Source organism: Arachis ipaensis, chromosome B03 (assembly GCF_000816755.2).
Source record: "Arachis ipaensis cultivar K30076 chromosome B03, Araip1.1, whole genome shotgun sequence".
Taxonomy (NCBI): domain Eukaryota; kingdom Viridiplantae; phylum Streptophyta; class Magnoliopsida; order Fabales; family Fabaceae; genus Arachis; species Arachis ipaensis.
In genome coordinates this window covers 32,886,379-32,901,498 of record NC_029787.2, presented here as the reverse complement: position 1 = coordinate 32,901,498, position 15,120 = coordinate 32,886,379, and the positions used below count along the sequence as shown (strand labels likewise).

The 15,120-nt window shown below is 41.1% G+C and overlaps 2 protein-coding genes across 2 annotated transcripts in view; one reads left to right on the top strand and one right to left on the bottom strand.

Annotated features, from left to right (window-relative positions):
* On the top strand, positions 1,447 to 4,559 carry LOC107632890 (DNA-directed RNA polymerase II subunit 1-like). Its single transcript, XM_016336529.1, has 3 exons — positions 1,447 to 1,694; positions 2,762 to 2,878; positions 4,550 to 4,559. Exons 1-3 carry the CDS (start codon positions 1,447 to 1,449, stop codon positions 4,557 to 4,559), a joined length of 375 nt encoding a protein of 124 aa, XP_016192015.1.
* The window catches only part of LOC107630206 (GTP-binding protein OBGC, chloroplastic), a gene marked incomplete in the record, with an annotated part of 7,033 nt that continues 5,245 nt past the window's right edge, over positions 13,333 to 15,120 (bottom strand). The window contains 1 exon segment of the mRNA XM_016333285.2: positions 13,333 to 15,041. Coding sequence (XP_016188771.1) covers positions 14,946 to 15,041 — 96 coding nt within the window.

Genomic DNA, 15,120 nt, shown 5'->3' with positions numbered 1-15,120 from the left:
ACCCCTCCCCCAAGGTACGTCACATACATCACTTTTTCCCACTTTTCGCCTGCACACCTGACTGACTAGAGCGTCGGAGTGTCTTTGCAAGTGGCACCCCCTCTCTCCACACCAAGATCTCGGAACGTCGGTTACTCCAGCTCCAACCTCGCAACTCAGAACCAGGCGATACCCCACCTTACCAACCGAAGGACCTTCCTGAACCGTCCGATACCCGAGCTACCGCACATTTTTAATTCTAAAATACATAAAAAACAAAAAGATTCTAATTGCTACACTTTAATTATCCAATAAAGTGTACCAATAAATGAAAGAAGAAAGAGAAGAAAACCATTTTGATCTTTTTAAAAAAGTTCAATGACAATTCATCAGGTGTAGAGGAGCCAACACACACACACGGTCCATCACTCCTCACTTATCTATTAACTTTTCTTTTGCTTTGAAATTAATATTGATTTTGTTTTTTAACTGCTTTTATAGTTACATTATTTTTATAATTTAATTAAAGGAAAAATTATCCTTGAATAATATTCATTTTTCAATAAGAAGCCAATAATGTACTTATAATATTCATTTTGAAGCTTATTAATGGTTTTTTTTTTAATTATTCAAGTATCTAAAATATTAGAAGAGATACATATTAGAGACAAATGGTTCTTTTATTTTCATTGAGTGACAATGGCGTGTCTTTTATTTCATAAAACTATTTATTAATGTTATAAAATCATAAAGGTTAAGTACTAATTTCGTCTTTAAGGTCTAAGGCGAAAATCAAATTCGTCTCCGACCCTTTTTTGTTATTAAAATCATCCTCAACATTACAAAACTTTAAAAAATCGTCTTTTTCTACTTTAGTTATATTTTTTGACCAAATTATCTTTCATTATTAATAAAAATAATATTAAAAAAAATCAAAACCCCACCCTACCCACTTCCTAGCATCTCTTCGGTCTCTTCTCCCACCCCTCCCCCAATCCCCTTTCTTCAACTCTTTACCATCACCCTCTTCTTCTCACCTTCGCTGCGACAATTACCACTTCCGGAGGACACCCACCCCTCTTCCCCTTCCTCTTCTCACACTTCTTTTCTACTCAAAGAACAGGAAGGCCTATCAAATCAATTTATAGCAGGCTTAAAGCCAAAGAAGGTCGGATTAGAGAAAATTTGATGGGAAAAGAGTTGATTTTTCTGCTCGAACGGTTATTACACCAGACCCAAACATTAACATTGATGAACTCGGAGTGCCATGAAGTATTGCTTTGAACCTTACATACCCTGAGACTGTAACTCCATATAATATTGAAAGGTTGTCCTTTGGATATGGTTTTCTACTTGCTTGGCTTTTAAAACATTTTGTATAATTATTAACCAAACAAAGAATTTTAATTTACAAAAAAAATTTAATTTCCATTTTCTTTTTTAAAGGATGTATTTATGAACATTCTAATGTGGTGGGAAGATTTCGACAGAAATGTTCCTACACCAGCAATATTGAAGCCAGAATCATTGTGGACTGGGAAACAAGTTTTCAATCTTATTATTCCCAAGCAAATAAATTTAACTAGGTATTCTAGCTGGCATAATGATAACGAAGGGGATACTATGGTCAGAATTGAAAAAGGGGAACTACTTACCGGAACTCTTTGCAAAAACACACTTGGAGAATCTACTGGAAGTCTCGTTCATGTCATTTGGTATGCAACATCACTATATAAAATGTTAATGTTCCATTCATCTTTACAACTTCTTTGCAAAGGGTTGAATTGATCTTGGTAAACTTGGTGGCTTTGGAAACTGTTAAATTCTGTTACTTTCTTCTTTACACACCCTCACTAATGTTGGCTTGAATACAGGGAAGACGCTGGCCCCGATGCAGTGAGAAGAGGAAGGAAGGGGGTTACCTGAAACTGTAGATCGATCTCGGACGAGATCTTCTGTGCTGGTCGGAGATGACGTGTCCGACTGGTGGGCGGCGGCCGGAGCTGTCGTGTCCGACTTGTGGGGCTGGCCGCACTGCTGATCCTTCGTCACCGGAGGGTGGTGGTACCTGCAAGGGACTCCAATGCTTAAGTTAGCAAGGGTATTAAGCAGGTTTTTTGTAGAATCAAAGTATGAGTTATACCTGGGTGCTCCAGTGTATTTATAATGGTTGTAGGCTGACCTTTTTAGGTAAGATAAGTTAGTTATCTTATCTTATCTTATCTTTGGGTGAGGTCAGATTATATAAGGGAACCGCCTTTATCTCTATAGGCTTGGACTGCCTTTGAATGTGGGTCGTGTTCCTCTATTTGGGCCCTTTATTGGGCTTTCGTGTCAATTTGGCCAATCTCTTTGAGAAGAGGTCGGATAGTCGGACCTGAAGAGGTCGGTCGCCTTGTCACTAATCATCCCGGGTCGGACAGCTCGACCTAGGGTATGAACAGTACCCCTGCTCAAGCTCGGTCTTTTATTTTTGAGATCAAGTCTTAGTCTTAGGACTTCGATCCTTCTTAGGTGAAGCCGAACTCGAGCATTTGTCGACTTCTTTCTTTGTAGAATCTTCTTTTTTGAATGTGGAACGTTTTCTTCTGAAAGCGCGCGCTTTTGTATTAGCACTCTGTTCTTGGGAACGTGCGAGGGTTTAATGCCCTCATTAATTGGTTTTAATTGCCCCGTTTCTCTTAGCCTCTTTATTTTGAATTTCACATTTTAGAAAAACGGTTTCTCTTCTCCGTAATCTCCCTGTTCTTTGTCTCTTTCTGTTTTCACCTGGGGTTTGTAGCTTTCGCCTCTTTCCTTGCGACATTGCTTGGTTATTGTTTCCTCCTGGCTGTGGAAGGGCGATTCCAGATTCTGCTCTTCTTTTCAACTTTCTCTCGAGGCTTTCTGCTTTTTTCAGGTTAGTTTTTTCTTACTTTCTTGTTCATCATTTTCCTGGTAAAACTTTGATTATGAATATATGTTGAAAAGTTTGAACCTTTCTGTGGTCTTTGTGTTTGTTCGTCATTGTGATGTATTTTTTGGCCTCTTTTTCGTCTTTATGCGTACTCCTAGTACTTCTGTAAAGTCTTTTTAGGGCTTTGCATGTTTTGCTGCTTGCTTCTGGTTGTTTTTTGATACTCGAAAACTGCATTTGTTTACTTCTGCAAAGATTGCCACTTGATTTTTGCCCTATTAGTATCTTTTTCTTGCTGCTGAACTTTTGTAAGAGAAAATCGGTGCTTGTTTTGACTTTACTTCGTTTGGGGGAATTTTATTTCTCTGAGGACAGGGTTGCGTCTTTGATGATATTCTTTTGCTTAGTAGCTTCGTTTGTTGATTGAAACTGGGGTGGCGAGTCTGGAAGGTAGTTTATTTTGATGACTTTGCTCGATTTGTGGCTCGCAGCTTTTCTTTTCGGAGTGTCGCTTTAGTTGCAGATCACAAAAGAGAGGTTTATTGTTTTTCTGTTAGGATGTATGTGAGCTTGTAGGTTTTTCTGAATCCTTGTTCCATATCTTGCCTCCAAAAGGTGCCCATGGATCTTTAGTGTGGGTCCTGGGGTTTTCTTTTGTTGCTTGTATTGCTCTGTGTCATTCTTGTCCGAACTGTTCTGATATGGTTTGTTTTTGACTTTATCGGAGATGTTTGGGTTAGTAATTTATTTTCTTCTTTTCTTGCTGTAGGACTAGTTGACCTCATGTCTTCCCGCAAGAACATTGTTGAGAAATCTTCCCAAGTCCCTGAGGGCATGGCTGATTGGGTGGATTCGATGGTTCTTTTGTGTGTTTCTTTGGTTGATTCCGAATTTTTTCAGCAGCTTAGGTAGTTTCATAGGGTTTGTAGTAGTGGTAGTGAGGAAAAAAATTATGAGCTTGTACCCCCCACTCCTGAAGAGAGAGTTTGTTTCTCTACTCGAGTTGCTAGAGACCGTCCTTTTTTCTATGCATACGATTACTTTTTTGGCCAGATGAATATCACCATTCCTTTTACTCCTTTTGAGACCAATCTGTTGTGGTCTTGCAATGTAGCTCCATCCCAACTTCACCCCAATTCTTAGGGTTTTATAAAGATCTTTCAATTGCTGTGTCGTGAGTTTGACGTCCCTGCTTCGCAATTCCTTTTCTTTTATTTGTTTGTCTTGACAAAACCTGGGGAAGTGAAGAAAAAGGCTGCCTGGGTTTCTTTCCGAGCTTCGCAAGGGAAGAAAGTTTTTTATATGTATGACGAGTCGTTTCGTGATTTTAAGAACTATTTCTTCAAGGTCCGAGCTGTTGAAGGAGCTCGCCCCTTTTTTCTGGATGAGAATGATGAGCTCACTTTTCCTTTAGAGTGGCAAAAGAAGGTTGTTGTGTCGAGGTATTCCTGGGAAATGTTGGACGAGGTCGAGCAGGCCTTTGTGACTGTGTTAGAGGAGAATTGGGGAGAGCCTCCCTATCTTGATACCAAGAAATTCTTAGGGGACCCCTCACTCCTTCGAGATGAGCTGGGTAGTGTTCAATTTTGGCTTTCTTTTTTTGTTGAGTTTATTTCTTTACGAGCTCTTTTTTTATTTGTAACTTGGTTTCCTGCTGTGATGTTTTGTTTGCAGAGATGATTAAGAATAAGGAATCCATGAAGGCCTTTAAGAGGGCAAGAAAGGCCACTGCAGCTCAAAACGTCTCAGCTAAGGTGGCCAGTGAGGGATCATCTCAGGTTCAGTCGAAGCCGGCCATACCGAACTCGCCGGGGGTGAGGAAGGTAATCCCTACTCCCCGGGTTCATTTGGCTGATCCTCCTCAAGTTTCTGTTGCTACTTCTGATGCTCTTCCAAACAAAAAACAAAAAACAACTGAGCCTTTCAACCTTGATGTCCCTGACTTTGATGCAGTTGAGTTTGTCGATCAGCAGATTGGTCCTTACGGTACCATTCCTACCGACGATGTCTCTCTCCTTCGCCACTTAGATTTTATTACTCGGAGTAGCGTCAAGATGGCACATATGGGAGCTTCCCTGTACCGAACTGCCCAAGACCTCCCTCTTCATGCTACCAAAGCTTTTATGGAGGAGGCTAAGCAAGAGTTCGACCGTATGAAGGGTTTGAAGGAGGAGCTCCAAGTGAAAGTGACCAAACTGGAGAAGGAGCTAGAGACCAAAAAGGCTAGTTCTGTTGCCTTGGCGGCTTCTGTGAGGTTGGCTGAGGATACCGCCTTGAGGCACAAGGATAGCTATGTTACGGCCTATAGGGAGGTAATGCGTCTCAGGGAGGAGTTGGAGTCTGCCCGAGTTGATTATGCTGAGCTCCAGGGTCACCTTGTAGGCAGCGTAAATGCTGCTTATGAGAACCTGAAGGAGCAAGATTGAGTTCTTGTTCCCGAGGTTGACCTTACTCTCTTTAGTCTGGACAATGTTGTAAAGGATGGCAAGATTGTCCCTGATGACCCTGATGACGATGATGTTGAACCTCCCCCTGTGCTTGTTGCCAAAGCCTCCGAAGTGCCGACTTCTTCCGCTCCTTCAGCTGAGGTTGATCATCCCGTGTCAGATCCTGACTGTCAAATCTTGAATCGGGATGATGAGACTGTGGATGTTGTGCCTATTCAGACTCGCCCTCCTTCACCTCGTGCTGCCGAGAAGCCTTCGGATCTTCCCTGATTATGTGAATGCTTTGTGTAGATAGCCCGTCTTGTGATCTTTTTAAACTCTTTATTTTGTAAATGATATTTGCTGACTATTGACACTCTTTTAGTTGCTTGTTTAGCAACTTTATTTTGAAAAACAAAGTAGTTTCCAATCTTTTGGGGCTGATTTTGGTGGCCTCTGAAGCTTCTTATTATTATAACTTTATGTTTTTATATCATGTCTGTCTGCTCTCGACTTGGCACCTTTCTAGGTTTTGTGAATGCTAGAACTTTTCATTGTCTGACCTCTTTGGATTGGCTTGATTCCTTTTCCTGATGTTTTTTCCAGTAATTCGCTTTGTTTGGATCTTGCTCAGGTCTTTATTAGGAATTACCTTGTATAACACTTAAGGTCTTTTGGAGGCCGATTTCGCCGTGTCGATTTCGTCCGAGTTGTTGTTAGTGATCCTCTTTGGACTTTGTTTAGATCTCTTTCAGGGATTACTTTTGTGATCTCTTGTTTTGGGCCGACTTTGTCATGTCGGACTCTTCTAAGTTATTTTTGTAACTTCTTTCTTGGACCTTGTTCGGGTCTCTTCCAGGGATTACTTCTATAACTTTTATGTTTTTGGGCCGACTTCGTCATGTCGGGCCCTTCTAAGTTATTTTTGTAATCCTCTTTCTTGGACCTTGTTCGGGTCTCTTCCAGGGATTACTTCTATAACTTTTATGTTTTTGGGCCGACTTCGTCATGTCAGGCCCTTAAAAACAAAAGTTATAAAGGTAATCCCTGAAAGAGACCTGAACAAGGTCCAAGAAAGAGGATTACAAAAATAACGTAGAAGGGCCCGACATGACAAAGTCGGTCCAAAAAAATAAAAGTTATAAAGGTAATCCCTGAAAGAGACCTGAACAAGGTCCAAGAAATAGGATGTGCAGGTCTCTTTCAGGGATTACTTCTATAACTTTACGCTTTGGGCCGACTTCGTCATGTCGGGCCCTTCTAAGTTATTTTTGTAATCCTCTTTTTTGGACCTTGTGCAGGTCTCTTTCAGGGATTACTTCTATAACTTTACGCTTTGGGCTGACTTCGTCATGTCGAGCCCTTCTAAGTTATAGTAATCCTCTTTTATAGGGTTGGCCAGACCTCTTTCCAGGGTTTACTTATAACTTTGGTCGACTTGGTCCGACTTCTTAACGTCGGCCAGTCTTTAAGTTATTATTTAGCAATCCATCTTATCAAGACCTCATCAGGTCCTTTCTCCGGATCACTTCCGATAACTTCTTTCATTATTCTATTTTCATCTTTGCCGATTTGTGGAAGGTGGGTTCAATCCTTGTTTAGTCGACCTTTAGATGAATTTGATTTTCATCTCTGTTGGTCTTTATCGTGATCGTGTAGTGAATTTATTTTTCACTTTCTGCCGATCTGTTGCTTTATAATCGGGCGATGAATGTTTCAGATTAATGCCTCTTGAAAACTTGTAGAACATCTAATATATTTTATTTAAAAGAAAATTCAAATATGTACATGCGGAGTTTTTATCCTTTTAAGTCGGATAATTTGTGGATCTCAATTTTGTGCCTCATTAAAAAATCTTTTTAGGAAAAAGAGTGCATCCTATGCTGAGATCCTTTACCATCCTTAGCTATAGTACCTTCTTAGGTTGCAGGCGTGCCACGACCTGGGAAGCTCTCGCCCCTTGAGTTCGGACAGTCTGTAGTAGCCCTTTCCAAGTACTTCTATGACTCGGTAGGGTCCTTTCCAGTTTGCTGCCAGCTTTCCTTCTCCAGATCGAGTTGTTCTGATATCATTTCGGATTAGGATGAGATCATTCTCAGCGAAACCTCGTGGCACTACCTTTGATTATATCTGGAAGCCATTCGACGTTTTAGTGCTTCTTCCCTGATCCGAGCTCTCTCTTGGATTTCCGGAAGTAGGTCGAGCTCTTCCCTTTGAAGTTGGAAGTTGGCTTCTTCATTGTAATGGACCACTCTAGGCGACCCTTCTTCGATCTCTACTGGGATCATTGCCTCCATTCCGTATGCTAACCGGAAGGGTGATTCCTTTATGGTAGAATGTGGCGTTGTTCGATATGTCCATAGGACTTGTGGGAGCTCTTCAGCCCAGGCTCTCTTTGCGTCCTGTAATCTTCGTTTTAGCCCAGCCAATACCACTTTGTTGGAAGCTTCAGCTTGTCCATTGGCTTGAGGATGATCTACGGAAGTTAATTGGTGTTTTATATTCAAGTCGGCCACTAACTTTCTGAAGCCTGCATCTGTGAATTGGGTGCCATTATCTGTGGTGATGGAGTATGGGACCCCGAACCTTGTGATAATGTTTCTATATAGGAATTTTCGACTTCTTTGAGCAGTGGCATTAGCTAGGGGTTCTGCCTCGATCTACTTTGTAAAGTAGTTTACCCCTACTATGAGGAATTTAACTTGTCCCGATCCCTGAGAGAAGGGTCCGAGAAGGTCGAGTCCCCCGCCATGGTGAGGTCACGCTGATGAGTTCCTCTGGCGGGGCGATGTGAAAGTTGGCATGTTTCTGGCATGGTAGACATGTCTTTACAAATTCTGTAGCTTCTTTTTGTAGAGTTGGCCAATAAAATCCCGTCCGAAGTACTTTTTTAGTGAGAGCTTGTGCCCCGAGATGATTGCCACAAATGCCACTGTGTACTTCTTCTAAAACTTCCTTTGTGTTGGAAGTCGGCACACATTTTAACAGAGGTATTGAAATCCTTCTCTTGTATAGAATATTGTTTATGATGGTGTAATGTTGTGCCTCTCGTTTTAACCTCTTTGCCTCCTTTTCATCTGTAAGGAGTGCTTCTGCTTTGAGGTAGTTAATTATGGGAGCCATCCATCCTTGATCTTGACTTGTTATGGCTAGGACTTTTTCTTCTTCCGAGATTGACGGACTATGCAGTATTTCTTGGATGAGGCTTCTATTATTGCCCCCTGGTTTGGTGCTGGCTAGCTTTGAGAGTGCGTCAGCTCGGACATTCTGTTCGCGGGGTATGTGGTGGATTTCATATTCCCGGAGTTGTCCGAGCTGTTCCCTGGTTTTACCCAGGTACTTTTTCATAGTGGGATCATTGGTTTGGTAGCTCTCTGTTATTTGTGAAGTGACCACCTGTGAGTCGCTGAAGATAATGAGTCTTTGAGCTCCGACCTCTTTAGCCAGCTTCAAACCAGCTAGTAGTGCCTCATATTCCGCCTGGTTGTTTGAGGCAGAGAACCCGAATTTGAGAAAAAGTTCGATTTGGGTTCCTTGATTGCTTTCAATTATCACACCTGCACCGCTTCCAGTCTTATTTGAGGAACCGTCCACGTAGAGATTCCATTCTGTGGGGGTTTTCGGGATGTCTGTAAATTCTGCAATGAAGTCGGCTAAGTATTGTGATTTGATGGCTGTCCGAGCTTCGTATTGAAGGTCGAACTCGGACAACTCGATTGTCCATTGCAAGATTCTGCCTGCTAGATTTGTTTTCTGCAATATCTCTTTTATGGGCTGGTTGGTCCGAACCTTAATAGTGTGAGCTTGGAAGTATGGGCGAAGTCGTCGAGATGTTAGTATGAGAGCATAGGAAAATTTTTCTATTTTTTGGTAGTTCAGCTCGGACCCTTGTAGTGCTTTACTGGTGAAGTATACAGGTTGTTGCCCCTTGTCGTCCTCTCGAACTAGTGCTGAGGCTACTGTCCGACTTCCTACTACGAGGTACAATATGAGTGGCTCTCCCTCTCGTGGTCGAGTTAGGATAGGTGGTTGTCCTAGGAATCTTTTGAAATCTTGGAAGGCTTGCTCGCACTCCGTTGTCCATTCAAACTTCTTTCCCTTCCTTAGAGTGGTGTAGAAGGGGAGAGACCTTATTGCTGATCCCGCTAGAAATCTGGACAAGGCTGCCAACCTCCCGTTGAGTTGTTGTACCTTTTTGACACAAGTTGAGCTCTTCATGTCGAGTATGGCCTGGCATTTATCCGGATTTGCCTCGATTTCTCTTTGTGTGAGCATAAAACCCAAGAATTTGCCAACTTCTACTGCAAAGGTGCATTTTGCAGGATTGAGTCGCATGCCGTGCTTTCTTATAGTGTCGAACACTTGGGCCGGGTCGGACAATAATGTCTCTTCGCTTTGTGTCTTTATCAACATGTCGTCCACATAGACTTCTATGATTTTTCCGATATGATCTGAAAAGACTTTATTCATTAACCTTTGATAAGTAGCTCCCGCGTTTTTAAGACCAAAAAGCATTACGATGTAGCAGTAGTTTGCTTTTGGTGTTAGAAATGAGATTTTTTCTTGATCAGGTGGATACATTGGGATTTGATTGTATCCGGAATATGCATCCATAAGCGAGAGGTATTTATATCCGGATGAGGCATCCACCAGAGCGTCGATACTTGGGAGTGAATAAGGATCTTTTGGGCAGGCTTTATTGAGATCAGTGTAATCAGTGCACATTCGCCACTTCCCATTTGACTTTTTCACCAAGACGATGTTAGCTAGCCATAGTGGGTACTTGACTTCTCTTATGAATCCTTCCTCCAGTAGGGCTTATACCTGCTCTTCCACAGCTTGGGATCGTTCTGGCCCAAGTTTTCTTCGTCTCTGCTGTACTGGCCGAGATCCTAGGTAGACCGCCAACTTGTGGCACATTAGTTTGGGGTATATGCCTGGCATGTCTGCAGCTTTCCATGCAAAGAGATCGACGTTATCTCGTAAGAACTGTACGAGTGATTCTTTTATGTCTCCTCTTAGAATCGTGCCAATATTGGTTGTTTTGTCCGAAATGTCCCCGATCTGGACTTTTTCTACTTCACCTTCAGGTTGTGGACGGAGTTCTTCTCGCCTCTGAACTCCACCAACTTCGATTGTGTGAAATTCTTCTCCTCTGCCTCTGAGGTTTAGACTTTCGTTGTAACAGCGGCGCGCCATCTTCTGATCTGTTTTTATCGTAGCTATCCCTTCTACAGTTGAAAATTTCATGCATAGATGTGGAGTTGATTTAATGTTGTCCGACCTATTAAGGCATTGTAGGCTGAACTCACGTCGACCACAATGTAGTCTATCTTGAGTGTTCTGGATTGGTTTTCTTTTCCAAAGGTTGTGTGTAGTGAGATGTATCCCAGTGGCTGCAATGGGGTGTCTTCCAGTCCGAACAAGCTGTTTAGATATGCTCTAAGCTCTTTTTCTTCTAAGCCGAGCTTATCGAAGGCAGTTTTGAATAAGATGTCGGCGGAGCTCCCTTGGTCTATTAGTGTGCGGTGGAGATTTGTATTTGCCAGTATAATGGTGATGACCATGGGATCGTCGTGTCCCGAGATGACACCGGATGCATCTTCTTTGGTAAACGTAATTGCAGGGATGTCGGGCGCTTCCTCCTTTCCTTCGACTTTGAGATATCTTTTGCGAGATGATTTGGAGATTCATCCTCCTGCAAACCCTCCGTGTATCATATGGACATGACTTTCTGGTGTACGAGGTGATCGCTCGGTTCGTCCAACATCCTCGTCCCTTCTCCTTTTTCTTTGCTCGTCGTCCCGGGTGGCCAGATACCGATCTAGTTTTCCCTCTCTCACTAATATTTCTATGACTTTTTAAGTCAAAACATTCGTTGGTGGAATGCCCACGGACTCGATGGTATTCACAATATTCGTTCCGGTTTCCTCCTCCTTTTTTGCCTTTGAGTGGTCAAGCTGGGAGTATTTTTTCTGTGTGGCAGACTTCTTTGTAGACATCCACAAGGGACACCCGAAGAGGAGTATAATTATGATATTTTTTAATTTTTTTTCATGTCGATCTTACTTCTTTTTGGACTCTTTATTCTTGTCTGGGGGGTAGGTGAATCCGGATTTCGAGGTTTTTCCTAGTCGAGAATTTTCTTCCATGTTGATGTATTTCTCCGCTCGTTCTTGCACTTCGTTCAGAGATGTGGGGTATTTCTTTGATATAGATTGGCTAAAAGGTCCCTCTCGTAGGCCATTGATGAGGCCCATGATGGCGGCCTCTGTTGGTAGGCTTTGTATGTCTAGGCATATTTTGTTGAATCTTTCCATGTAGTTGCGAAGACTTTCCCGATCTCCTTGCTTGATTCCTAATAGACTAGGGGCGTGCTTAGCTTTATCTTTTTTGATGGAGAATCTGGCCAGAAACTTTTTGGCTAAGTCGTCAAAGCTTGAGATGGACCTCGGAGGTATATTGTCGAACCATCTAATTGCTGTCTTTGTAAGAGTTGTTGGAAAGGCTTTGCAGCGAACTGCATCTGAGGCGTCGGTGAGGTACATTCTACTTCTGAAATTGCTGAGGTGATGGTTGGGATCTGTAGTGCCATCGTACAAAGCCATATCCGAAAGTTTGAAGTCCTTAGGGATTTTGGTTTTCATGATCTCCCTAGTGAATGGATCTTGATCCTTGCGAGAGTTGTCCTCAGGAGTGGACCGAGTAGCTTTAGCTTTGAGATCGGCTTCGAGTTTTAGAAGTTTATCTTCTAATTCTCGGCGTCGCCTTACCTCCTTTTGTAGATCCTTCCCAACTTCTCGTTGATGCTGGCTTTCTTTTTCAAGTTGCTTTAAACAATCTTGAAACGCTTCTATCACTCCCGGATTTGATGAGTTTTTGTCCCTATTAGATTCCGGGGTATCTTTCAGTGTAGTGTCCGCGTTTTTGTGCGGTGTTCTATCCTCTAGATCTGAATCGTGGTCGTTGTCATGGTCGTCCGCCATGGTGATGTGATGACTTCCAGGTCCCCGGCAACGGCGCCAATGTTTTGAGGGTTACCTGAAACTGTAGGTCGATCTCGGACGAGATCTTCTGTGCTGGTCGGAGATGACGTGTCCGACTGGTGGGCGACGGCCGGAGCTGTCATGTCCGACTTGTGGGGCTGGCCGCACTGCTGATCCTTCGTCACCGGAGGGTGGTGGTACCTGCAAGGGACTCCGATGCTTAAGCTAGCAAGGGTATTAAGTAGGTTTTTTGTAGAATCAGAGTTTGAGTTATACTTGGGTGCTCCAGTGTATTTATAATGGTTGTGGGCTGACCTTTTTAGGTAAGATAAGTTAGTTATCTTATTTTATCTTATCTTATCTTTGGGTGAGGTCAGCTTATCTTTAAGGGAACCGCCTTTATTTCTATAGGCTTGGACTGCCTTCGGATGTGGGTCGTGTTCTTCTATTTGGGCCCTTTATTGGGTTTTCCTGTCAATTTGGCCGATCTCTTTGAGAAGAGGTCGGATAGTCGGACTTGAAGAGGTCGGTCGCCTTGTTACTAATCATCCCAGGTCGGACAGCTCGACCCAGAATATGAACACAATTCGATCATGAAAATTTTAGGCGACATATATATAATAGTAAATTTAAATTTTATTGTTGTCAAAGCACAAAAGTTAAATAATTGCTTTTTAGGTTCAAATTTTATAAATAACAAAGAATTAAAAGAAGTTTAGTTTCTATAAACTATGAATTTTTTGCTTTTGCTTTTTGTAATTAGTTTATTCCGATAAATATTAACATGAGCTAACATAACAGATTAAATTTTGACATGACAAGTTCAAATATTGACCTGAAAAAAAATTCCATGTCAATATTTAATTTGTCATATTAATACTTGCATGGAACAGGATAATGACATTGATATTAAAATCAAGCAAAAGACCAAACTGGTCGCAAATTGATAATTATTATGGAACTTGGCACTTTCTTAACCACCTATCAATATCATAACATGGTCTTTTCTCAAAAAATACCCAAAAAGAGAAAAAGAAAGAAACAATCCAGCTAACATGTGCTATTTTTTATTTTATTTTGTCGATGACTTGATGTCAATATTCAAATTTGACTTTCAACATGACAATATTACAAAATTGTTTCATTATATACGATCTTCATTACATCATCATAAATTACATGTCTCATCTCTAGGTAACTTAACTGCTTTCACTTGGGAGCATACCAAGATGTTCCACTTCCATAAAAGATTTAAAATGTAAATGAAGTAAAGAACCCACCATCATGAAATGGCAGGACAAAGCACTCAATTGGCATGCTCGATACTTGTGCGTAGCTTCTCATGATCTTTATCTCCACTTCTATATTGTGTCATTTTGATTGCATAGTGTCACGGCCTTAGACACACTCCAACACTACCGTGCAGACATTCAGACTTACTCAACTTCTTGTACTAAGACCAAGTAGTAATTAACAAAAAAGCTAAGAACACAAGAGAAAGGAAACTTTGGTGGAAAAAATCCTCTATTTCTCAAGTGTTTGTTATAAATGACTCAAACTCCCAAACTCTAACTCTCACCCCTATTTATAGCCATCCACATCTTCAATGGATGGTTAGAATTAAATCTAATCAACAGTCCAAATTAATCATCTAGAACATTCACTACAAATATCTATCCTACCCTATTTCTCTAAATATTTTTAGATTATTCCACACTACTATTCATACTTCTATATACATCCACACTCTTTTAGATTACTCTATAACCTTGCAGAATCTTCTAAAACCCTCTAGGATATTCCAAGACCTTTTAGAACATTCTAGAACGTTCCAAAACCATTTAGAACATTCTCAAACACTCCAGAAAATTATACAAACACCGTTAAATCTAACCTTCTAAAATTTACCGTGACAATAAACTCCTACAGAAATTGAACATAAATTCACATTAATTTCAAGGTCATCCCAACTTCACAAAAAGCTAAGAAAACATGTTTGAAACTAGAAGTTATACTGATCGCCTTTGAGATAAAAAGATATTACAGATAACATCCTTCCGTTCGTAAAAGTATATATGGATCTTTTATAAAATTTAGGATATCTAACACTGGGTACCTTATATTTTATAAAATGTGACACTAACATCCTTTATAAAGTATAAACATGATACTCACCAACTCAGACGCTCAATACCTTGTAAAAATGTGACATTAACACCCCCCTCTTCCTCTTTTAAAGATGACATTTACCAACGTAGAAGAGAGGTCAATGTAAAGCATGACAAATCAAGAGGTGTAATTTGTGATATCATCTAACCCCTGGGGAGGTAAATATAGTTTACCATTACAACAAAGAGGTGATGCCAATGTCCAAATAATAGGATAAATTTGAACAAAATGGCAATGGTATGAATATAGAAGCATAGAGAATAATATAAAGGTCGTTACCCTCTGGCTTTGAATGTTATAGGTGCCATTATGTTTATGTATGAATGATCTAGAAGAATATTATCCATTTCATAACAGAGGAAACTAGGGTATTCAACAAGGTTACTGAGGAGTAAACGAAAATAGCAAGGAACATAATCATTATGAGAAATCTCCTTACCTAAGGCACAGTTGCAGCACACATCATAAAAGCAACAAAATAGAGTGCCACTACTTCCATTCAGGCCACTTAACTGAATCTGTGGATACTTTCTTCATTCTTGATGTACTAGATGTGTTTGAGGAATCATGCCATATCATCTCCATCTGACAAGTAGAAAAAAAATGGTCATTGATATGCAGAAGAAAGATAAAGATGTTACAGAAGAGCTTCAAGCATGACTGT

Bases quoted from the DNA above. Each gene is read 5' to 3' on its own strand.
- LOC107632890 (XM_016336529.1), top strand. From the start codon at position 1,447: ATGTGGTGGGAAGATTTCGACAGAAATGTTCCTACACCAGCAATATTG. The intron at 1,695-2,761 runs GTATGCAACATC...TGGGGTTTGTAG, and splicing joins AGTCTCGTTCATGTCATTTG to CTTTCGCCTCTTTCCTTGCG.